The following is a 26,735-nucleotide window of genomic DNA, read 5'->3' on the forward strand; positions in this document are numbered from 1 at the left end:
TTTGACCAATGTTAAAGCTAACCTTGCAACAGTTGAGGACCAATCTCAAACATGCCCTTATTAGGAGACCAAATCAGACTGATCTGACCAAACATCGACGTTTAAATATAAACAATACAATGCAATTGTTTACATTTCTATATAAAACATTTTAATTTCTGCCAGAGCCTATCACAGCAGGGTACACCCTGGACAGTTTGCCAGTCTGTTGCGGGGTCACATATCACTCGCTCACCCACACTTAGGGACAATTTAGAGTTGCCAATTGACCTATGGAGCATGTTTTTGGATGGTGGGAGGAAGCTGGAGATCCTGGAGAGAACCCATGCATGCACGGGGAGAACTACTATTCTTGTTACTTGTGTTTGTTTGCACTTGTTAGTTTGATCTGTTTGGAATCCAATGAAATTTTTTTTCAATACTGAACATGCAAACTCCACACAGAAAGGTCCCCCATTGATGTTCTGGTTCAAGTCCCAGATGTCCCAGGAGCCTTCTTGCTGTGAGGCAAGAGCGCTAACCACTGCACCACCGTGCAGCCCCGTGACCCTGAAAGGGATAAAACGACAGAAAATGAATGAATTTTAATTTCTTTTGACCTCCTTTCTTGTGCCATCTGAACCACATGCGACAAAAATTCCACATTATTTAGCAGACAAACATTTTCAAGCAATAAGGGACAGAAAAAGGATTACAGCTGCTAAAAAGCGTGAAATAGTGAAATGCATATTTTACAAAATGCAAGCATGATCATTGTTCTATTAAGAAATGTGTGGCTGATTTAGAGCACACACAGGTTTGTGCAGATAAAAGCGGAATGAGGACGCTTTCTGCCAGACAAATACACTGGATTAAGAGCAGCTGCTAGAATACCATTACAAAGCAGCAAGTACATATTTGAAGCTGCTGCTGTCTCTGCACAAACATCAAAGTACATAAGTACATAAACCCCTCTATTCGTTCACCCCTAAGCAACACTCACAAGCAGAAATAGTTGCAGTGGGCCCAGAAATACATGAAGACTGATTTTCAAGCAGTAGTGGGTGGTTGATGGATGGCCACTATGTCCCAACAAGGATGTGACATCAGCAAGGAGGTGGTGGAGTCATGTTTTGGGCTGGAATCATGACGGGAGAGAGGTGCTTGGCCCCCTTTAGGATCCCTGAAGATGTGAAAATGACCTCTGAGAAGTAGGTGGAGTTTCGGACTGACCCCTTTCTTCAAAGGTAGGAAAAGGAGAGCGGTGCTTTTTGTAACAAAATCATCTTCAAGCATGACAATGCAAAATCTCGTGCTGTAAGGAATATCTCTGCATCACTGGCTACTATGGGCATAAAAGGAGATAAACTGATGGTGTGGCCCCCATCCTCCTCTGACCTCAACCCTATTAAGAACCCTTAGATTAGAGCATGCTCAAGCAAAATACCTACAAGGGTGGGAGGCAGTTTACATCCAAACAGCAGCTCTGGGAGGCTATTCTGACATCCTGCAAAGAAGTTCAAGCAGAAACTCCCCAGAAAACTCCCCAAAACTCAAGTTCAATGGATGCAAGAGTTGTGAAGCTGCTGCAAAATAAGGGGTCCTATGTTCAAATATAACTTGACATTTTAAAATGCTCATGATTTTAATAGTCCTTGATTTTAGTGAATATGACCTAAAATGTTTGGGTAATACAACAAATGACCATTTTTAGTTCTGCATAATCTATAAAATGTTGTGGAACTCAGTGGTGCGTATTAATGTTCACTTTAAGGAGTTTGTTTAATAACATTTAATATATACTGTTAGTAACTTCAAAATGATGCTGTCATTTGCACAGTGTTTAGAAAAATACCACTTGCATAATAATTTGGATTGGCCTGTTAATAAACAGCAAATCGAGTGAAACCACATTATTCTAAGAATAAAAGCAAATGATTTTGATTTTAGACTAAAGTAATTCATAACAAATATATAACATTGAAACAATATCTTTATTTTATTTTGATAATTTACACCCAAAAATACTCAATCAACAAAGATAACATCACACTCCAATAGCACAAAGGAGAGATAACTGCAAGGTGTTACAGTAAAATATTCACACAGTGAAATATTATTTATGTACAATGCTGGTATAAGTATAATTACAACGTCTCATTTAAGATGTAATTCAATAATAATATGCCCCCCAAAAAGCAAAAGAATTGTTTTGCAAAATCTGCAACGATTATCATCAAAACAACGCCTATAAATATAAAGAAGGGAATTTTTTAAAATGAACAGAACATGGGAAAATACTAACTGGACAGTCCATCAAACGGCTCAAAGTCTTCCTTGTACTGGAAAATGCTTCGACTTACATTGGACCGGTCAGGACTATATACAGTTAATTACCAGTTTGTCTTGCAAATCTGAAAAGAAAACATTCACAGTCATTCATGGCTCATAAAATAGTGTTGCATTACGATTGCTTTGTTCTGACAGAGTGACAGAGATTGTAGAAATGAGGAAAAAGCTGTTAGATTTTAAAATCCTTAAGCTTTGCACCAAACATCCACCTATTCAAAGGCTTACAGTATGAAAAGAATACTTAGATTTACAGATTCAACTAAGGTGTTAAACAAAAACATTCATTTTACAAAATGTAGGTATAACTAAATGTTTTTTTAAATACATACTTTGTACATTTCAGTACCCTGAACACTTTGGATCCCCAAGGTGGCCGTCAGTTTGATGCAGATACTCAAAATGTCTCCTAAAAGGATGATATCCAAAGATGTAGTTTGTGTAGATGTTCACCCAAGCTTCTCAAATGCTCTTTTCACTCAAAAGTAAAGTGCATGACAATAAAGACATGCATTTGTCCAACTCCTTAAAGACTGTGAACATTTTCAGTGATGCTAATAATAGCAAAGCTAACGCTTCAGAGCTGTGTTTGGGTGTACGTGATCCGCAAAATTTTGATACTTTAGAAACACGTTTAGACATATATTTATGTAAATTGGCATCAAGTCACAAAAATATGTTTATGCTATATATACGTAATATTTCCTTTTTGCATAGTGGGATCCAATATACCACATTTTATTTAATGATTATCAAGTTTTCAAGATCAAGCGCTGCCAACTGTTTGCAACAGCTAACAGGCATCAGGAATATTAAACCCAATTGGCCACCTTAAAAAGGATACAAAGTATTGCTGCAAACTTTTATTTACTTTTAAAAATATTAGCTTTTAGCCTCTATAGGGTCATTATCTTGCAGAAAAAAAAGAGGGCTTTTTGGTGCAAATTATGAATGTGCTGCCTCCTACTTGACAGAAGCCAACATCACACTGCTCTTCCAAACATTTTCTAGCCATCGGGATCTACTGTTTAAGGGCACAGATAGTATTGCACGCAATAGTTGGGTCCACAGAACAGAGCACTGGCTCCGACTACGCCCAGCGACCGCTGGACACGAAGCTTCTGCTGAAGGAGAAATGCGTGTCGGAGCTCCTGTGTTTCCCCCACGCTCCAAAGGGCACCACAATGATTGTGCTGTTGTCCTCTGAACCGTAATGTAGAGCCTAGCAGAGAAAGAAAAATGGCAATGGATGTGAGAAGAGATTGTTGAAACTAATCCAACACTTCTGTGGATCTGTGGCACATGGTTAGCTGCTAATTCATTAATGAGGAGGAAATGGGTCATGCACCTGAACTAACATGACTTATCGTTCAAAAATAGAAGAGATGGATTTGTGACATGAATGACAGTTGGGAATCTGTTTTTTGCCAAGATTCAACTCATGAGTTTGCTCACATAATGGATTGTTATCATTGTAGGAGATATTAAACAGATCTATCTTAATACCATTAAGATAGATAAGTGGAAAATGACCCCACGTTTACAAAATTAGTAGCTGAGAAAGTATGGACTGGAGTACTTTAGTTTCTTAGAAAAAGCATAAACAAGCATTACTCTAAAACATACGGTAAATCAATCTAAAAGGAAAACCCATTTCTATGTGCAGATAGTATCCTGCAGACCTGGATTTTACAGGTCAGTGCTGCAGTCACTTCTAGGTGGGCAGATAAGCAAGAGAGCTGGGATTTCCTGTGTTTTGTCAGGACGTGTCTGCTGGCCCCCATGTTGATGGAATGCAGTCTGGCAACAATGAGGAACTCTGGTATTAAACTTTCACTTCAACTTCACTTCAGACACTTTTCCATTAACTTTTGAGGGTAAAGTTTGGCCGAATCCCAATTCTTGCCCTACCCCTCCAATCTTAGGGGATTCTGGAGGTGTACGGTCGTCCGAAATAGTTTTTGTTTTTAGCTCCACGCCAATGTAGCTGCCCGGCGACTACTGATGACATCATCGACTGGCAATAACGTCAGAATTCGAAGACAGTTATTCCATGACTCTCCTTTTGGAGGGCTAAATGTTGGGGTAAGGAGAAGCCGGAGGGGTCGGGGAAGAATTCGGATGCTGCCTAAATCTTCATCCTCTGTAAAATATCTCCAGCTTTAAACTTTATTGGTACACTGGTATTGGACACTGTGTAGGAACCATTAAAATGTGTTTTAGATTTTCTCTTACCAAGCTTCAGCTTCATTCAACTTTAAAGAGGGATGGATAAATACAAAAAAAAAAACAACTGGTATTTTCTAAATTTAATACTAAGCGTGAGTTCACGGTTTGAGCAACTTTATTAGCAGCATCCTCATAACATCAAGTAGCCAGCTGCTGAATATGATGAATTATGACTATATTATTTGGGAACAACTGTCACAATAAATCCATATTTGGAGTAGAAGGAAGACTCCTGGGTTTTCTTTTATTTTGAAGTGGAAGACTCTTCTTTTGTTTCCTTGCTGGCTCTTTTCTGCTTAAAGCAACTTTCCAAATACTTTTGTTTGTGATTAACTTTGTCAGCTTGGGGGTTTCAATTTAACGGTTGCCACAGATACTTTGAGATAGTAGTGGATGGATTTTTGACGTTTGACTGAGTGAGTGACCGGACATGTGTCCCGAATGAGCCGGATGTGTGGTAACAACTGTCCCGCAGATCAGTACCGGTCCCCGACCCGGGTACTGGGGACCACTGCATGAAAATACAGATGCAAAGGGAGGGTACTATACTGGAATTCATATGGAAGATGTATGAAAAACTAACCAGATATATAGCAATATACCAGTCTTCCTGCAAATGTGCCAACCCCAGGTTTTTTTTTTAATTCTACACACAATTATAAAATCCTCTGAGATGTTTTACCTGATCAGAAATTCTCTGAGCGGCCTCTTTAGGGTCATGGCATTGGCCAATAATACTGCAGATCTCCTGGCTGTTCATTATGAAGTTAACGCCATCCGTAGTCAGCGCCAGGAAAGAGTCGTGGACATGATGTAACTGGTGGAAAAAAGAAAACCCAAAACAAACACAATTTAGAGGAGATGATAGCTCAAAGGGTAAATTGTCTTATTTTAAAAATCAAAAATCAAGCTAGATACATTTGAAGATGTTTTTAGTGTTTTACTGTCTTCATATAAATAATTAGAAGTAGACTGTTTCAGTACAAGCATATCAGTAGATAAAGCAGTGGTGGATCATTATATTCACTGATAACTTATTTTTAGGATCTCTTAAAAACCCGCCAGCTTTTGCATTTTTAAACTTACCAAGATTCTTTTGGTCTCAGGCTCCGCAATGACTCCCATCTTTTTCAAATCCAAGTCTCCGATGCTGCGGGTCATTGCCAACCTGCCATTCACGTTGGGCTGTCCCAGACTGTTCCACGTAATAAAACCCCCGCTCCTTTTTATCCTGTAGGTCAATGCAAATGCAGAAACAAAGAGGGGAGGGGTAGATAATTACCATGAGGGTTTTTCAAATGCCCTCCTTATGTCGACTATTAAAACAGTCTCTGCTTCTGCAGAGTGAAACGTTTGTGTCATCTTTGATAAAAGCATCTTCCAGTACAACACTGTTCCAACCAACAGTGAAGTGAACACATAGGACATAAAAAAGGCTCTTATAGTTTATTATAGATGAGCTCAGGTCAAAATGGTAACTATTTCGGGATTTTTTTGTGTTGTCATCCTCAAAAGTTTGTGTTTTTTTTGTTATTCCTGATGTAGATCTGCTGGCTTTATGTATGCCCTGACAGTACAGTGATACAATAAAGTACAGCAAACACGAACGCGCAATAGTTGGACTCATTCTGATGATTCACAAAGTTTCTCTGTTATCTCCAAATGTGACAGTACATGCAGCAATTTCACACCGGTACCTTTCTTTCTCATCCTTTCTCTCTGGAGTGTGATCTACTGTGAGTTTAACGGCTTTGCCCTTTCGGCACAACATGGCGCGGCTGTCCCCCACACTAGCAACCACCAGTTCGATGCCGTCCCTCAACAGAGCCACAGTGGCAGTGCTCCCTGAATTCAACCCCGGCCCTACAAAGACATCAGACGAACCGTTAAAGGAATAAAAGAAAAAAGAAAACAAAAACAAACCAAAGATCAGAAATGACCACACAATAAGACAACTGTCACATTTGTGCATATCCTCACATTCATACACTAAAATAAAAAAAAATGAACACATGGTTGTAAATACCTATAGAAGACTTAAACTAGAGATTCCACAGTGAAACAACATGCAGAATAGACGAGACATTAAAGCAAAATGTACACCAGCTTAGTCTAAAGTTCAACTTCATTGGAACCAATATATATATATATATAAAAAAAACAATTACTGGGTGGGCTGGCACAATCTACCACTAGCCCATAAATAAAATGTTTAAAAAAAAGGTATAAAATGGTATTTTTAAATATTTTTGCCATAAAACTACAAATCATAAGGATTATAAAGCAAGTTAACAGTTTGTTTTTAGTCATGAGAAGATATATAAATTTATATAAATAGAAAAACATGGGTTTTGTTCTGGTTCTGCTGGAGTTCTCAAGTCGCCAAAATCCCCCCCCATCCATGGTGGCAATTCCTTCAAAACGGTTTTGTTCGATGTGTTGGCCGCTACATAGGACATTACAAAATAAACTAAAGATGAGTTGATCTAGCTCAAGTGATTTTGACCGATTTAGTTCGTAACAAGTGTAAATAATTTAACTCTTGGGTCGTCTTGAGACTGGATATGTGGAAGTCTGGTTTTATGTAAATGATCTAAGCAACACCAAGCTCTACTGTTTGACAAATCAGTGGGCTTTTACAACATGCTGATACTCTAAGTTCTCTCCTTTCTTCTTTAGGAAGATGTTTAACTTTCCCAGTCTTTTAAAAGCCAGAATTCTGGGTTTAAAACCAGATCGCATGTTACGCCATTAAACCAAATCATGGGGAAATGAATCATTGCCTCCCTTCATTTATACAGGGTTACATTTAAGATGTGCTAAATTGAAGGATTTATTATTTTTTTGGATTATTACATTACACCAGGCGTAGTAAACTTGTTACTCCCATAGTAGTAGCATATAAAAAAAGATTTTTCTTTTTTGTTGTCGTTTTGTAATATACAAATGACATCCTGAAAAAAAAGTGACCCAAAACTTAAGGTTTGAATGGAATTGATGGGAAAGCGGATCATTGCATCCCTACTATAAACACAGTCATTTATACTAGTACGGCTTAATTTATTTTTGGTTTTTAATCTATAGAATCTGTTTAACCACTGTAAGTTCTGAAGTATCTGTCCATGAGTTTATATCTTAGTCCTGTTGTCACTGACAACACCTGTAGATCCCATTCAACTTGTCACTTGTTTGCATTTGCTTTTGAGAAGAAAAAAGAAAAGAAGAGAGGATTGAGAGAAAGAAAGGGGAACCTTCCAGTAGTCCAGGATTTAGGACCCGCTGGACTCTCCTTCAATATCTAGCCTCTCGTCATCCACACTGGTACCAAGGGGCTCCAGCTCTGAGCTGGGTCTGCAGCTGTCGTAGATAACATGCACACACACACATACAGGCATATTGGAACATTTCACACAGCGTGGCCTTGGCGTGGCCACACAAGAGCTATGCTTGCTAGCAAATGTACACAAACTTACTCAGGCCAAATGACGGTTTGGTAAACTATTAAGGCAAACGTGTAAATTAGTGTTTTAAACATCTTTTGGATTATTTTTTTCAGGATACTTAATTTTAACCATAACAATTACATTGACAGTGATAGTAAAAAACAAAATAACAAGTAGAAGGAAGGACATGATCAGAAATCATTAAATTAAACCAAGCTTTACATTAGCTATAATTCCTCTGGTTCAACAAATAGCTCTCTTTTTTGTAATAAAGTTTTCCCTTTCATTTTCTATCATCATGTGTGCACACATATCTATATTTGAATTTTAAAAAATGCCTTGCGCTAATGTCTGCAAGACTTTAAATGGAAACCTTGCATGAAAAGACAGACCTGTGGCCTAAAGTGCCCATGTCGTGTCAGATGGAAAATTCAAAACCTAAGATAGGTGCATCAGATTTAAGACTAGACTCAAATGCCAAATGACATGAAAAAAGAATCAAAATGACAGAACCTACCATTTGGAAAGAAGTGCAAGTGCTTTGCAAAAGCTTTGTCTATTTCAAGGAAGGCTTTTGATAAAACCGTCTCCAAATTGTCTTCCTCTGCCAGGAAACTCCTGAAATAAGACAGAGGAAGGTAAACATTAGGCATAGCATCTAAAGATGGCGGTTCATGAAACTAAAATTGCACCTCTTGTGCCTCTTTAACAGAAAGTAAAATCTCTTCAGAATTTAACAACAATGAACTATTATGAAACCCCATGAAAATCCACACAGAGGATAATCAAACAAAATGATTGATTTGAGGAGATTCAAGCTGAACCAAATAGCAGCATGACAGAATACTAAAATGCAACTAACAAATGCTTTATCCAGTGCAACAAAAAGTATATTTTTAAATAATCTTTTAGTACACTTCTTGCTGTGACTTAGGCGGTTGAGCCGTTTCGGCCAATGATGGAAGGATTGGCTGTTCGATCCCCGCTCCCCCCAGTCAACGGTCGTTGTATTCTTGAACACAACGCCTTCAGTGTGGGTCCACTGGTGTGGGAATATGTATGAATGTCTCGGTGATAGAGGGGCCGTAGGGGCAGCCACGCCTCTGTCAATATCATTATAAGGAAGCTATAAACATACCTTTACTTTGAGTAAATATAAAAAAAAAAACAAGATTTATTTTTTATTATAATTTCCTCTCCCACCCACACCATAGACAAGCTTCTCTCGAACATCCCTGTAAATACCAGCTTGCTCAATATAAATATCTTAAGTAGAATATAATACTTCCCAAGTCATGCTGTTTCCTTACTTGATGAATTTCTCCATGTATTTTTCACAGAAATCAGCTGCCTCTGATCCACCATGTCCATCGAAAACAGCAAAGTAGTGAATGTTATCAGTCATTTGGGACACCTGGAAGCGGTCTTCATTCTCTTTGCGCTGTCCAATGAGGGAGGCACAGCCGACCTTCATCAAGTTAACATTGGGAATGATTTTGCCGTAACGGATGCTGGGAGGAAGCAGTATAGGCTCATCAATACGATCGTCCCAGATGCCAAACGAATCCCAAGTGGTAGGACGGCCGCTGCTGTCTGGATCAAAGCGCGAGCTGCTGTACTGTCTCCTCGACTGTCCAAAAAGTTTCCTATCAAAGTGCGTCAGCTCTGGAAAGTTTCCTTGCTGGAAAAGCAGCGGGACCACAGTCTTCTGTACAAGACCACTGCACCTGGTCAGGCGCGCAAGACAGGTACAGGACATCACCACAACAGGATGCAAAGATGTCCACACTGAAAACAAAACAAAACATTCTAACTGAACAGAGACAGAAAGTAAATACATAATAATCAGTTAAATAGATTTAGCATTGTCCATGTAAATTGGGCAGTGGAGATCAGAGATGATTAAATAATTAATTTCTGTTTCCCCCCAGATCCAATATTTACATTTAGCAAATATATCAAAGGATTCATGTATGTGAAAAAAGCAACTTTAAAAAAAAAAAAATCTAGATTTACTTTCTTTGCATGTGCATCACTTTTTCAGTTGCTAAATGGTTCTATCACATAATTATAAATGCGAACATCAATTATTTAACATCAATTAATCCTTTTTAAAATTAATCTATCAACTCAAAACCTTATATGTAATTACTTAAAAACAAAAATTCAATTATATCGAACTGATAGTTTATGGAGTTCTGCATTTTAAAAACCTGTGCTTCGTAATGCTGAGAACTTATTGCATCAGTCGCCCGTAAAAATACCAACAACGTAACAAATGATGCTATTGTTGACAATCAAGCTAGCTGCCCGAGCCCGAACCAGTAAAGGTATACTTTATGTTAAAATGAATCCGTAATTGCAAAAGATCCTGGGGGAGAACACTAAAATTGACTAGTTATTACATTATAAAACAGAAAAATCACCACTGTTTGTCTCCTAAGAACATATTAGCATTGCATAATTGAAAAGCTAGCTAGGTGGATAGTTTCGGCTAAAGATGTGGGCGGTTTTCGCCCATTTGCGAGGCCTTTTCTAACAAGTGTGTAAAAAATTGTTGAACCATATTTTCAAACATACCCTAATTATGACCTTTGTGCTCGAATCCTTTGAGAAGTTTCTGCAATAAATGAGGAATTCGCCGAATTACCAAAAGCATTTACAAGCAGTTGACTCTCCGACGTTATCAACTCACTTGGGGCCGTGGTGTTGAGTGACCAATCAGCGCGCACCTGGTTTCACGCCCCATAAACAAAGCTTAGGATAGGTCATTTGAAGGGTTATTGACAGTTGGCTGAACCAATCAGACAGAGCAGTTCTCTTGGAAACATCGAGATTGAAAAAATGGCCTTGTGGCTTCAGAGCTTAAGCGTTACTTACTGTCTATTATGGAGTCCTATACTGTTCATAATTAAATAAATAAATATTTAAATAAATAAATAAATATGACCTCATGCAAATACACAATCAACCAATAAATCTCTCATAAATATATAAAGAGATCATGAAATGGTGAAAAAGCTGCACACAGATTTTAAATTAGCCATTATATTATTCAATATATTTCATTTTGCTTTGAAAACCTCTTCATTATTTCAAAACAGCATTTAAAAATATTTATTTTTAATCATGTGGAATATTATTATAATTCTACTTATTTTTTCAGAACCTCGGATTCCCAAATAAATATTTTCCTAAATAGCTTTGTTTTTATTTCATGTTGCTGTTTTTCACAATGGCTAATTTATTTCATGAAGAACTTTTTCAGGAGACTGTGTCTATCTGTCAATCATTAAACTAGCCTGACTTTAAGCTTGAACTCTGGCTGAAATCCGACTGAATTTGCTTAGTCTGGGTATGTCGGTTCCAAAAGACCGTATATGAGTTGGCGTAATTACCCTCGACTTGGTAACCCTGGGTTAATGCACGTGCATGTCAAGTACATAAAGACATTCTCAATAGATCGCCGATTTCCGGAGTCACCATGGAAACGCGTGGAGAAAAAAAAGAAAGCGCTTCACTTCAGTGAGACGGAGTCTGAGGTTTCAATGACGGCGTATGAAGATTATACATCCATCAAAAAAGTAACACGGCTGCATCATCAAAAGAACGAGTTTCTCCTTGTAGTAGAAGAACAGACAAAGTAAACGCACGAGTTTCTGATCTTATTTCCATTTTCATGTGTGACGCATATATATACATAACTTATCCAATTGTGCCAACTTAAATGAATTACTTCTATTGGTAACAAGTAATTGTGTTAAATTTATTCAACCTAATTTCTTACGTCTAAAGAAATCAATAGTTGTTAATACAACTCAAATTTGCATATTTATTTAACTAAATGTCATATTACTCCAATTCAATTAATATTTTTTCCATCGTAATGAATTAAAATTCTTGAACTCTCATATGTCTATGTATGAGCCGGCAGATCCTCATTTTTTTTAACAATAAAAATAACCAAAATGTTTATTCTATGTGCGTTTAGTCATTTAGGAATTTTCCGACATTGTTAATACATCGTGAAAAAGTAGGGGTGCTATATAAACTCATCATTCTCTCCCTCCCTCTTCCTCATGGTGCAGAGACTTGAGCAAAGTAGGACAAAATAACTCGGCAAAACACAGTAAAACAGCTAAACAACTAAACACATTTGGTCAAAAAGCCACAGTTAAACCCAAATCCGTCCAGACAGGCAAAGGGAATGATATCCCACAATCCCTTGCGGTGCCGATCTAACAACAGGCGGGACCCAACCCAAATCTCGCGGGATTGGGCAGTTTGAATTGTGCTGCGTCGCTTGTAAAGAACAACCAAAGGTGCGGAAAATATTATTTATTCAAATATTCCCTCATAGTGCAGTTTAGTTCAGTCAGGGCAGTCTTGATTTCGTGCAACTCCTTGGCCACCTCTCTGATTGACGTAATGACTTCCCTCTGCATTTCAAGGACTGCATTGGTGAGGACATGTCCACTGCTGGAGGGTTGAGAGCAGTGGCGGTTTTTGATATGGGCGATGTGGGCGGTCGCCCAGGGCGGCACTTCATAGGGGGCGGCATTTGCCGTGCCTGAGGCGTTACACATAATGTGCTATAGACCAGTGTTTTTCAACCTTTTCTGAGCCACGGCACACTTTAACCTTAAAAAAATCCCGCGGCACACCAGCATCCAAAAATTTAAAAAAAGAAGGATAAACTCATAGTCTGTATTGATCTACAGCCCCTCCACAATCTCACATGCATTTTTGAGATAATTGTTGCAGAAAAAGCTGGAAACTGCAGCTGTTTTTTTCTAAAAGATTAAATAAAAGTTAAGTTAGAAGATTTAAAAATAGTTTGATGTGTGTTCGTTGGTTTCAAGACGTCTAACGACAGATCTCCTTGTGCCCTGTCACTCTCACAACCCAATGCATCATGGGAGATGTAGTGCATAAAACGGCCGGAGATCGGTTTTCGGAGCTTCATTGTTTTGTTCACTTGTTCCACGGTCTGATACCGGATTCTGTGGAAAGCTACAGCGCAAAAGACGAGCTTAGCTGGTATTTTTGTTAGAACTGAGCGACTTTACGAGCTAAATCGGGACAAGGAAGTGAAGACTTTAACCACTTCTGATTGGTCAGACTGATGACATGTGATTAAGCCCCTCAAGAATGATTGGTGGAGACAGTCAAAGGGACGGGACTTTTCCCAAATACAGCCGGAGCTGCAGCTGAATCGCGGTACGGTCATTCTTATCAAAATGTCTTTAATAAAATAAAATAAACGCAAAGAAAAAGTATTTTACGATCTTTTATATTCCTAACTCCTCAGTGTTTTATCAGGGCCTGTTTGGATGAACACAGAGCTGAAATCCTGGAGATGGGAAATGTTTTTAGATAAGTTAATGAGGGCAATTTTCCACGGCACACTGGTTGAAAAACACTGCAATAGACTAAATTCAAAGAGGAAGCTTGGAGCTTTTCATTTGAAATTGCTTCAGCAGCCGACTCTTAATGCTTTTATTCTAACACATCAGACTCTTAAGAATGTCTTCCTCCTATTTGCTCTTCACACTTATGGTGCAAAAAAAAAATAAAAAAAAAAAGAATACCTCAGAGTGAAACAACGTAAAACAGGCACATGAAAAGGAATTAGGCAGAACAAACACCCGTGCTCAACCCAATTTCGAAAAAAGCAGGCAATGGAGATTATTTCCCACAATTCTTTGCTCCGACACAGCAGACCCGATGCGCACGTGACCACCACCCTCTGCTGCAAGACGCTTGCGGCCACACCTCTTTGCGGTAGTCTTTGGAACATAAGTCAAAAAACTCGAGAGGGGAGCGCAACTCGCCGGTGGCTGGCTGAATCACACTAACAGGTGATTGGGAGTCTTTTTCTATCTGACAATCAACTCTGAGCCGCAGCTGCGCCTCCCGTCATAGAGACGGAGCCGCGTGTGTCAGAGGGAAGGGGAGGGGGAGGGGTGGTGGGGGCAGCTGAGTTTTTTTGGAGGATTTCTGCTGTTGGTGTTGCACAAATTTAGGGAAATGCCAAATATTTTTGGAGTAATCCCACTGATGAGTTCTAAGATTTAATCTTTAATGTTTTATAAGACCTAAACATATTAATCACAATAAGTTTTATTTTTTAGATCTAATCCCTCTGATATGTTTCACAAAGACACACACAGGATGTCACACATTAAGAAATTATTGCTAAAAATGAAGCAGGAGTCCAGCTCTAAAAAAATGCTCTAAAAATGATGAAAGAGCAAAAAAAAAAAATGGAATTATTTGATATATAATTTCTTATTAATATTTCCAGGCTTTCTTTGTTTTTTGTCCTGCAGCATGTTCATATTTGTATAATTTTGACAGAATATATTTAAATGGAGAACAAAATATTACAAGTTATTTAAGGTTTATCTACTTGTGTTCATGTTTTTATTCATATTTATGTTCAAAAAGTTCAGTTTAAAAGGTTTAAAAGTTTAGCTTTAGTGTGTTCAGTAAATGTTTATCTTCTTCGGCCCAAAACCTTAAGCGTGTTTTTAACTTAGGCCCCTGTGTGACTGAGTTTGACCCCCCTGTAATACGAGTCTAGAAAAGTCATGCATTTTTTGTGTAAAATGGCTAAATAGAAGATAGGGAACACAACAGGATGTTGTCAAATTTTGTATGTGTGCGGGGGGGGGCGCTGGTGGGGTTACTCGCCCAGGCAGTAAGTTAGTGTAGAACCGCCACTGGTTGAGAGCCGCGTGCCGCGGAGACGCTGGGTCCAGACTGCTGCTCAGTTGCAGCATCGTAACCACTGGCCCCGCTGCAACACCCAGCAACTAAAATAAAATTGTTCTATATTAATAAACTGTAATTGTGTAGCCTGCATACATGTGACTTGACTGCATTCATTTTAATCATTTCTCTTACCTGTGTCACCCGGTGCATCTGGCGCGTCGGTGTCCCCCTGCGCCTCAGACACCACTCCACTTAATAGGGATTCCCCAATAATAGCCGCCAGTCTCTCATCAAGAGGGGTCAGCTCCGGTTTCCCCTGTCCCCCACCCGTGGCAGACACACTCTGGCGATGCAGCGCCAGACGTTTTTTTTGCCTCGACTTTTATGTCCGACCATTTCTTTTTTACTTCGGCCACGGTCCGAGGTTGTGAGGCTACAGAATTTACGGCGTCTGTCACCGTTTGCCACTCACGTGCCTTTTTGGCATTAGTAATGCCCACACTGTGCCCGCCAAACAAAATTTGTCTCCTCTTTTCCACCTAGTGAGTTTTATAAATTCTTTATTGCTAAATTGACCCCTTTTCTATCAAATTTATTTGAAGAGGCTTTAGACATTGGTATATTGCCCCCAACTCTCAGACAAGGCCTCATGAAACTCATCCCCAAACCACAAAAAGACAAATTATGCATAGAAAACTGGAGACCAATTAGTCTGTTAAACAATGATGCTAAAATATGAGCTCTTATTTTTGCCAAAAGATTGAAACCAGGACTGGATAATATAATTGATGAAGAACAATCTGGTTTCATGCCTGGTAGAAATATTGCCAACAATATCAGATTAATACTTGACATGATTGATTATAATGAATATATTAAAGATGATAGTTTTATCTTATTTGTTGACTTTTACAAGGCATTTGACACAATAAGTCACAGTTTTATGATTTCGAGTTATTAAAGAATTTGGATTTGGTAAAAGATTTTTAAAAGCAATTGAGGTTCTATACAATGGATGCAACAGCTCGATTAAACTTGCACACGGCACAACTCCCAGATTTGACATTAACAGAGGAATCCGGCAGGGACGTCCTCTCAGCCCTTTTCTCTTATTACTAGTTGATCAGGTTATGAGTTTTCCCTTCTCTACCTCTGTGCCGGTTCCAAGCCCGGTTTGAGAAGGTTGCGTCAGGAAGGGCATCCGGCGTAAAACATTGCCAAGTTTACCATGCGACTTGTTCGCTGTGGCGACCCCTGATGGGAGAAGCCGAAAGAGGAAGACTAGTTGCTCAGGTTATGGCCCTTCATTTAAAAAAATGTCCATTTTGTGGTATTACAGCATTAGGGAGAGAATTTAAACTCTCTCAATTAGCAGATGACACAACTATTTTTTTGGCCAATAAACATGAAACAACAAATGCAATCAAAGGAATCAAGGACTTTTCTGGAGTCTCTGGATTAGAAATGAACCTTAACAAATCTGTCCTGTTTCCACTAAAAGATTATGATTCACCAGAAATCAACGGTATTCCAGTTAAATCTTCACTTACACATCTTGGTAAAATTATTGATGAAAATGAAAAAGAATCGCAGTGAAGTTAATTTCAAGCCAATAACTGAACAAATTATCAAAAGATATGACATGTGGTTAATGAGAGATCTTTCTCTGAACGGTAGAATTCTGTTATCTAAACCTGAGGGAATCTCTAGATCTGTCTGTGTCTCTGTCTTTAGAAATGCCAAAACACATCTGTAACCTATTAAACAAAATATTTGATTTTATTTGGAGGAAAAAATGTCATTACTTAAGGAAAAATATTTTGTGTAACACCAGAAAATATTGGGGCATGGAAGTATTAACCTTTGAAACTTTAAACAACTCTTTTAAAATAAAGTGGTTAAGCCAGTTATTGAAAGAGGAAGACAATATCTGGAATTCATTTCCCAAATATATATTTGACACAATGGGAGGCATTAAATTCTTGCTAAAATGTAATTATAAAATTGAAAAATTACCCACAAAACTTTCAAACTTTTACAAACAAGCCCTGCTGGCCTGGAAACTCGTTTATAAGCATAATTTTTCTCCAACAACTTGTTTTATTTGGAATAACATTAATTTACAAGACAAGAATAAATCCCTTTTTTTCCCTAGATGGTATGATAATGATATTGTTTTAATCAGACAACTTTTCAATTCTCATGGACATCTTCTAACGTATGAAGAATTTCTTTTTAAAAATCGGTATTCCTGTTCCACCCAGAGAATATGCCATAGGGTTAGATGCCATTCCAACCAGTCTACTTCAACTTTTTCAAGGGATTCATAACACAAGTCAATTAAGAACCCAGACAATTTTTTTTGGACAATGTGGATATTTGTGTTAATTCAGTTTCCAATAAGCAAATAAGAAATCTTTTACATACCACAACCTTACCTGCTGGGAGGTTTTATTGGGAGTCCAAATTTATGGACATAAACTGGACATATGCTTGGACTATTAGTAATAAATACTGTCTAAATAACAAAATAAAAGAGGTGTCCTTCAAAAATATTGCATTGTATATATCCTACCAAAAAAACTTTAAGTAGATTTGTTGTGGACCTGTCTTGTTCATTCTGTGGAACTCAGGAGGAAACTATTTATCATCTGTTTGTGGACTGCAGACATACTAATATGTTTTGGATTGAAGTGGGAAAATATATTGGAAATATAACTAAACAAACTGTTACATTTTTGGATAAAGACATTGTTCTGGGTTACCTTAATGTCAAAGTAGACAAAGATTGTATTTTCATTACACAATTGTTTTTATTATTGGCAAAATTTCATATTCATAAAGCCAAATGGTCAAACTCCAAACCTAAATTCCAGCAGTTTTTGAGTGAAATAAATCAGTATTGTACCATTGTCAAACATCTGCAAAACCAAAAAGCAATTTGAACTAATTTAATTTTTGAAAAATTCAAAATTTATTAAACCCCAAAGCTTTTTGAAGTAATTATTCTTTTTGTCTTATGTTGTATATGTATGTGTATATATTTATATACTTTTTTATTTCTTATATTTTCTGTAATATGTTCTTTCTCTTTCGGCTTTTCCCATCAGGGGTCGCCACAGCGAATCATCCTTTTCCACTTCACTCTATCATGAACATCTTCTACCCTAACATTGGCCAACTTCATGTCCTCTGTTAACACATCCATATATCTCCTCTTTGGCCGTCCTCTTGCCCTCCTGCCAGGCAGCTCCATCTCCAACATCCTTCTACCAATATATCCACTATTTCTCCTCTGAACATGTCCAAACCATCTCAGTCTGGTTTCTCTGACTTTGTCGCTAACACAGGCAACATGAGCCGTCCCTCTGATATTCTCGTTCCTTATCCTGTCTAACCTGGTCACTCCTAAGGAGAACCTCAACATCTTCATCTCCGCTACCTCCATATCAGCCTCTTGTCTCTGTCTCACTGCTACCGTCTCTAACCCATAGAGCAGAGCTGGTCTCACCACTGTCTTGTACACTTTTCCTTTGAGTCTTGCTGACACTCTTCTTTCACACAACACTCCTGACACTTTCCTCCACTCGCTCCAACCTGCCTGCACTCGCCTCTTCACCTCTTTTCCACACTCCCCATCACACTGAACTGTTGACCCCAAGTACTTAAACTCCTGCACCTTCTTCACCTCAGCCCCCTGTAACCTAACGCTTCTACCTTGATCCCTCTCGTTCAGACACATGTATTCTGTCTTACTACGACTGACCTTCATGCCTCTTCTTTCCAGAGCAAACCTCCACCTCTCTAGCTGTTCCTCCACCTGCTCTCTACTCTCACTGCAAATTACAATGTCATCCGCAAACATCATTGTCCAGGGAGATTCCTGTCTTACCTCGTCTGTCAGCCTGTCCATCAGCATAGCAAACAAAAAAGGACTCAAAGCTGATCCTTGGTGTAGTCCCACCTCCACCTTGAACTCCTCTGTCTGACCTACAGCACATCTCACCACCGTCATACTTCTCTCATACATGTCCTGAACTACTCTGACATACTTCTCTGCCACTCCAGACGACCTCATACAGTACCACAGCTCCTCCCTAGGCACCCTGTCATACGTCTTCTCTAAATCTACGAACACACAATGCAGCTCCTTCTGACCATCTCTGTACTTTTCCATCAACATTCTCAAAGCAAAAATGGCATCAGTGGTGCTCTTACGGGGCATGAAACCATACTGCTGCTCACAAATCTCCACATTCTTCCTAAGCCTGGCTTCCACTACTCTTTCCCACAGCTTCATTGTGTGGCTCATATAGTTGCTGCAGTTCTGCGTGTCACCCTTGTTCTTAAAGATCGGAACCAGAACGCTTCTCCTCCATTCCTCAGGCATCTTCTCACTCTCTAAAATCCTATTGAACAACCTCATTAGAAATTCCACTGCTGTCTCTCCTAAGCACTTCCATACCTCCACAGGTAGGTCATCAGGACCAACGGCCTTTCCGCTCTTCATCCTTTTCAGAGCCTTCCTAACCTCATCCTTTCCAATCTCTGCTACTTCCTGCTCCACAACAACCACATCTTCCTCCCTTCTTTCCCTGCCGTTTTCCACGTTCATCAGCTCCTCAAAATACTCCTTCCATCTTTTCTGTACACTCTCTTGGGTTGTTAGCACCTTTCCATCTCTGTCCTTAATCACCCTTATCTGTTGCACATCCTTCCCATCTCTGTCTCTCTGTCTGGCTAGCCTGTACAAGTCCTTTTCTCCTTCCTTTGTGTCTAACCTGTCATATAGCTCATCGTAAGCTTTCTGTTTGGCCTTTGCCACCTCTCTTTTCACTCTACGCTGTGCTTCCTTGTACTCCTGTCTACCTTCCTCAGTCCTTTCTACATCCCACTTCCTTTTAGCCAACCTCTTCCTCTGGACGCATTCCTGTACTTCCTCATTCCACCACCAAGTGTCTTTACCGTCTTTCCTCTTTCCAGATGACACACCTAGCACCTTCCTACCTGTTTCCCTGATAATTTCTGCTGTAGTTTCCCAGTCATCTGGAAGCTCATCCTGACCACCCAGGACCTGCCTCAACTTCTGCCTAAATTCCTCACAAGTTTCTTCATTCTGTAGCTTCCACCACTTGGTCTTCTTTTCTGTTTTCCCCTTTCTTCTTCTTCCTGACCTCCAGAGTCATCTTACACACCACCATGCGGTGCTGTCTGGCTACACTCTCTCCTACCACCACTTTGCAGTCAATAACCTCTCTCAAATGACCTCGTCTGCATAGGATGTAGTCCACCTGAGTACTCCTACCTCCACTTCTGTATGTCACTCTATGTTCCTCTCTCTTCTGGGAGTAAGTGTTGACTACAGCCATTTCCATCCTCTTCGCAAAGTCCACCACCATCTGTCCCTCCAGATTCCTTTCCTTCACACCAAACCTGCCCATCACCTCCTCATCACCTCTGTTGCCCTCACCAACATGCCCATTAAAGTCTGCTCCAATAACAACTCTCTCTCCTCTGGGGATACTCTCTATGACCTCATCCAACTCACTCCAGAATCTCTCCTTCACTTCTAACTCACAGCCAACCTGTGGCGCATACCCACTGACTACATTCACCATCACCCCTTCAATTTCTAACTTTAGGCTCATCATCCTGTCTGAGACTCTTTATACCTCTAGAACACTGTTTACAAACTCCCCCTTCAGAATCACACCTACCCCGTTTCTCTTCCTATCAACACCATGATAGAACAGTTTGTATCCTCCTCCAATACTACGTGCCTTGCTGCCCTTCCACCTTGTCTCCTGCACACACAGTACATCTACCTTCCTTCTCTCCATCATGTCTGCCAGCTCTCTGCCTTTCCCTGTCATTGTGCCAACGTTAAGAGTCCCTATTCTCAAACCTATGTTCCTGCCTTTTCCCTTCTCTCTCTGGCCACGGACCCTTCTGCCTCCCCTCTTTCTTCGACCAACAGTAGTCAAATTTCCACCGACACCCTGTAGGTTAACAGCATCGGTGGCGGTCGTTGTTAACCCGGGCCTCGACCGATCCGGTATGTCTAAAGTGTTGTGGATGATTCGCATGGTTATTTTGGCAATTTTTACGCCGGATGCCCTTCCTGACGCAACCCTCTCTATTTATTCGGGCTTGGGACCGGCACAGAGGCAACTGGCTTGCAACCCCTGTGGCTAGATTAGTGGCAACTCTGCTTGAAAAGGAAAAATAAGTTAGTTCTCCCCTGGGACAAACACATGTTTTACAAACCCTTATATTACCTCTCATGCCCCAGGGTCAGAGCTCATGCCACCACCTGTTAGTATAAATAGAATTTAAAATGTTGCAAACTCAAATGCTTAAAAACTTTAGTAAAAGGACTCAAATGATTAAAAGCTTTAGTAAAAAAAAGGTCCACATGTCAAGCTCACCCACCAAGGCCAAACCAGGAAACCAGCATCTAGATGGAACTCCCACTGCCGATATTTATCAGCCTTGTGAGCCAATCACAGCTCAACAGACAGGTGCTGACCATGAATGTTAAACTATGGAACACCATGAGGGACAAACCACCACCCACAGCTCTGTCTGTCAAATTTTACCCCCCCTTTTTGTATCCGTGCCCCATGGATAAAAAAAACAAAAACAAAAAAGCAAATCTACCTACTTAACACCATGGTCGAAAAATGGCAGTAATGCAACCCTCTAGCTCAGCTACCTGGGAGTTCGTAGCCCCATCTGCCTGATTCAACACTGATGCTGGGAGATGATGCAGGTTTCTATGTCTTCCTGCTGTGGCGCGTGTAGACCTCCTCGGACCTTCTGCGTCAGACCCAGTGGGTAACACAGGAGCTTGGAAAGGTTCTGTAGCAGGGACGCACTCTTCCTGAGGTGTAACATTGTCCACAAGGTCACCTTGAAGGGGGGTTTGTGCATAGGATGGTTCAGGTTGGCCTCCTCTGGCGTCAAGCATGACCCATGCACCCTGGTCGTCCTCCTCACCACTAGACTGCATTCTGGTTACCTGAGGCACTTCCTGCATGTGAGGTAGCTCTGAGGCCCGATCCACATTGGCTGCCTTCATCATGGTTCGGTGGACTTGATGAATCCTACCCAGATCTTGAATGGGTGCAACTGAGTACACAACTCCATCTGGTGCAGGGGCCTGTATTACCTTATGTAAAACAGGACTCCAGGCATCCTGGATCTTGGTGCGACCGCGCATGATGCAGTTTTTCAGGTACACTAGCTGCCCCTCTGCCAATGGATCACAGAGGGTTTGTTGGTCATGCTGGTCTTTGCGTTTCAGGGCAGCTGCCTGTAGACGTTTCCTGGGGCCATGGAAGGCCACTGCAAGGCGGCGCTGGTGTTCTCGCACCCAGTCAGTCACTTGCCCCTGTTCTGGCTCTTCAATCCTGCCCGAAGGAAATCGAACGGCAGTTGAGGTTCTTGGCCAAACATCAAGTAGTACGATGACTCACTTGTTGACTGATGAACAGTGGTGTTGTAACAGAACACCAATTGAGGCAGGTATTCTGGCCAGAGTCTTTTCCTCTCTGCTGGCAGTGAGCGCAACAGGTCATGCATTGTCCGATTGAACCGCTCACACTGCCCATTTCCCTGGGGGTGGTATGGTGTAGTCCGGGATTTCTGCACTCCGTACAGGTTACACAGCTGACCGACAACAGCATTTTCAAAGCTGCGTCCTTGGTCGGAGTGGAGGCGAGCGGGAACACCAAAACGGAAAAACCACTCCCTAACAAGGGCGCTGGCCACCGTTGCGGCTTTCTGGTCTCTGGTAGGCACCGCCTGTGTGAATTTAGAAAACACATCAGTCATTATCAAGACATGCTCTCTCCCGTCAGTAGCTGGCTCCAGAAGGGTAAAGTCCACTGCTAATATTTGGTTTGGGTGGGAAGCCAACAAATGCCCCATGGGTGCACTGAGTTTGGGCTGAGAGGTCTTTGCCAGGATACATTGTGAACAGTCTTTGAACCATTGTTTAATGTCATCGCTCATTCCTGGCCAATAACATCTCTGCCTTACTAGCTCAGTGTCGATCAATACAGACCATGAATTTCTTTTTTTTTTTTTTTTGGATGCTGGTGTGCCGCGGGATTTTTGTCAAGGTTAAAGTGTGCCGTGGCTCAAAAAAGGTTGAAAAACACTGCCTTAGGGCACTGTGCAACAAGGGAGGTCAAGTTAGGGTCAACTGAATTCTCACTGTTAGAGCCAGTAAGGTCCCCTTCCAACGTGTGGCTCAGCATGCTGGAGGGAACTAGATTCCCACAACCTGGGAATTAAGACCACTATCCGCCTGTTGGGGGGATAGGGTAGAAGGGCTCCGAGTGCGAACGCGTTCATTATCACGTTCTTTTGCATAATGACCCACTTGCTGGCATCGCCTACAAATGATGGCTGCACTGTTTGGCAGAGTTTGCCGCGGTGCTCTCTGTAATGTAGCCATAGCATCAGTCAGCTTATTAATCTGCTCTTGTTGCTTTAAGATTAGAGCACGCAACTCCACCAGTTCAGGGCCAATGACACCAACTGAGGGAGGAGGGACGCCAGACTTCACATTTGAACCTTGCATAGTACAAATAGAAGGGACTGGATAAAGGCCACCACGACGATCCTCCCCTGGTCTACCTTCACGTTCCCACTGAATTGCTGTAGTCCGTGCCTCCCACATAGACATTTGCGGGGTTAAACGCACCAGCCTTTTTAACTCCCTACGAAGGTCTGGATCCAGGACATGTTCAATAAACTGGTCGCGCAAGAGTTTGTCTGATTGAGGCGCAGACTCAGGGAAGGTCTGCTTAATCTTGTCCATGACTGAGAGCAGGGCATGAGAATACTCTTGGAGGGATTCACCCTCCTGTTGTGTTCTGGAGAAAAATTTCTCCTGCAAGGCTACATAAGAACTTGAACACCCATACAGCTCCTCAGAATATTGATAATCTTTTCTGGGTCTTCCCTCTCACATCTTGGCCTATATCGTATCTCCTCTTTAGCCTCACCCTCTAAATGCTCAAAGATGAAAAACGCTTTATCAAGAGCACCTAGGCGTCTAACACGTACACAAGCTACAACTTCCTCTACCCAGTCATCAATACCCACCCCCACACGCCCTCGGAACACTGGACACTTTCGCTCCCTAGGGAGGTACATCAATCTGTCCAACAAAGCCGGGCTTGGTGGGTCCACAAAGTCTCTGGGATTAGCCGGGCCGGCTGAAGCTTGCTGCTGTAGCAGGCGATCATTGGCCTCCTGAAGCTGGCGAACCTGGTCTCTTAACTTCTCCACTTCATCTGCCATCGCTGAGATGGAGTCTCTCTGAAGCGCTGGGCTGGCAATGTAGCACCCTCGTTATTCAAGTCCCACGGTGTGCCCACTGCTGTTTTGCTTTTCAAACAAACAAACTAAAAAGACATTTAAAAAAACAAAAATCCAGATCCAACTCTTAAATTCAGTAGAGGAATCCGATCCTGCCGACAACGCCACTTTGTGACCGAACGCCCTCTTACATTTGCACCCCAAATGGAGACTGGATTTGATAGGTTAAAAACATACAATTTATTAAAAACTTGACACAAATTCCATGAAAAGAGAAAGTTAAAATAGACTCGGACAGTTGGACCGCACTCCAACACTGCATGAGGGCGGCTGCCTCCAGGATCGCCTCAGCCCCACTGCACTGGCGGGTAGCCACAAACACCACCAAGGGAGATCTCTGATCCAACTCTCACCAGGAGTACCTGCTCAGGGCCCAAATGCACACAAAAACACACCACAACCCAAACAGTGATTAAAAGAAAATACAAAACAGAAGAGGTGCACCTGAGCAGGTCACCACTAATTTATGGGCTGAAAACAGGGGGGGTCCCCCTTACACAATACTATATATGGCACCCACCAGCTACCATAAGGATAAAAGAAGGAGGCAGCCACCTTCAGCCAGGTCCAGACACCAAGATACTAAAACTAAAAATGAGCACAAAACAGTTTAAAAATAGATAAAAGCAAGGGTGTCAAGGTTAGTTAAAACATTAAAAACAATGACTAAAAACACTACAAGCAAAACAGCAGTGGCAACTCTGCTTGAAAAGTGTCAGATAAATGCATCTAGACATTAAAGAAAAACACAATTATAAACAACAAACCATAACAAGAATCAAGTTTCTCATGCACGAGGGAGAGGAGCAAATGTGTTGGAAAAGGTCCACCACGTTTCTCTTCTCAGAGGTCTGCCTCTCCCTGTGCTGCTTTTATTAAGAACACAAGTGGGAGGTCACAATTTCAAGACAAAGAGAAAAAGTTCATTAGGGGGTGTCGTCAAATGACCCTTTTGGTTGGATTTTAAGTTCAAACAGTATTCCTTATCAGCTAAGGACAGTGTGTCGTAAAACCCCCTCTTAGCTGGGGATGAGAAGCAGATGAACAAACACACAGAACTGTTTTCAGAAAAGGTAAAAAGGTCAATCTGAGTTAACATTTAAACAAATACATTTAAAAAATGATAATAATAAAACAAATTTCCTTCACGAAAAAGGAAAAATAAGTTAGTTCTCCCCTGGGACAAACACATGTTTTACAAACCCTTATATTACCTCTCATGCCCCAGGGTCAGAACTCATGCCACCACCTGTTAGTATAAATAGAATTTAAAATGCTGCAAACTCAAATGCTTAAAAACTTTAGTAAAAGGACTCAAATGATTAAAAGCTTTAGTAAAAAAGGTCCACATGTCAAGCTCACCCACCAAGACCAAACCAGGAAACCAGCATCTAGATGAAACTCCCACTGCCGCTATTTATCAGCTTTGTGAGCCAATCACAGCTCAACAGACAGGTGCTGGCCATGAATGTTAAACTATGGAACACCATGAGGGACAAACCACCACCCACAGCTCTGTCTGTCACACATGCACGTTGCTGAGGATCACTGAAGGCAGAGGTGGGCAGTGTCCTCTTTTCCTGAGCCACTGCCGCACGCCTCCACGGCGTCCTCTATTTCGCCGCGTTAATCTCCGTGTTAGCGGCTTCCTCCTCAATTCCACGGGTAGATCACTTGGTGCGGTGTCTCCCCGATGCTGTACGGTCCCCGGATGAGCAGAAGAAGATGGATGGATGGATGGATGGATCAGAATTGACCAAAAAAGCGTACAATTTGCGTTAATTTTTAGTTGTAAACATATGGGATCGATTGGTCGTTACCTTAACTCAGGAATTACAATACAAAATTCCCTCCAGAAAACGGGGTCAGTGTTTAATTTTCAATTGTAGACGCCTCCCTTCCCCCTATCGCTATGCAGCTTGGTATGCTTCTGCATGCTGATTGGACCAATTAAAGCGCGCAGTCTGCCCTCCTGCTGGAACTTTCCATACGCGACTGCCACAGACCAGACTGCAGCACGCGGTAAGCTTGTCCGTGCCTTTTAAGCTCTATAAACCGAGAATATTTGGATATTATTGTAGCAGCCCATGCAGTGTCTCATGTTCATGCATTTACTACTGCAGTTACGGTAGTGGGACTGTAGGGGGCATGTGTTCTGCTGTGCAAGATTTATAATAAAGAGACCTGTGGAGTGAACAGACGTGTGTGTCTGAGCACCATAATTTCATTCACATCTACCGACACTGAACCCTGTGAGGCCGGCTACATTATTAACATCATGTGTTTGTATTCCTGATGCCGTGGAGTGACGGTACATTTTATAGATACGATGCTAACAGGCTTGTGATCGTTTCCGTGCCTTTCTGCTGCAGACAGTCCATGTTAGCTTAGCATCATTCATGCTTAAATGTGGCGCTAACATTTATTTAATCTTCAGACAGAATCTTCATAGAAAACTCCACAGATAAAACCGAACCCTGTGAGGCCGGCTACATTGGTGGCAGCGGTGGTTTTATTTTATTTTTGTCGAGTGACTCTGGACCGTGCGCTGCTGAAGATTAATGTCACGGCTTGTACAGCATTGGCGAATTTTTTTGTGGAGCTAGCTTGCCAACCATGTGGGTC

At 41.1% G+C, this 26,735-nt stretch overlaps 1 protein-coding gene and 1 long non-coding RNA gene across 2 annotated transcripts; both read right to left on the reverse strand.

Moving 5' to 3' along the window:
* Positions 1–1,954: 1,954 nt before the first annotated feature.
* ppm1kb (protein phosphatase, Mg2+/Mn2+ dependent 1Kb) lies at positions 1,955–10,722 on the reverse strand. The gene is made up of 7 exons (XM_004065921.5): positions 10,581–10,722; positions 9,311–9,788; positions 8,518–8,618; positions 6,255–6,420; positions 5,644–5,788; positions 5,240–5,374; positions 1,955–3,550 (listed from the first exon to the last, which is right to left on the reverse strand). The coding sequence occupies exons 2-7, from the start codon at positions 9,757–9,759 to the stop codon at positions 3,419–3,421; spliced, it is 1,128 nt and encodes a 375-aa protein (XP_004065969.1). The 5' UTR covers positions 9,760–9,788; positions 10,581–10,722; the 3' UTR covers positions 1,955–3,418.
* A 13,544-nt stretch (positions 10,723–24,266) lies between these two features.
* LOC144990350 (uncharacterized) lies at positions 24,267–25,382 on the reverse strand. The gene is made up of 3 exons (XR_013654331.1): positions 25,325–25,382; positions 24,631–24,692; positions 24,267–24,472 (listed from the first exon to the last, which is right to left on the reverse strand). It is a non-coding gene; the product is annotated as an uncharacterized LOC144990350 (long non-coding RNA).
* Positions 25,383–26,735: the final 1,353 nt, after the last annotated feature.

Source organism: Oryzias latipes, assembly GCF_053564925.1.
Source record: "Oryzias latipes strain Hd-rR chromosome 1 unlocalized genomic scaffold, Olatipes_Hd-rR_3.1 chr1_Y".
NCBI classification, from domain to species: domain Eukaryota; kingdom Metazoa; phylum Chordata; class Actinopteri; order Beloniformes; family Adrianichthyidae; genus Oryzias; species Oryzias latipes.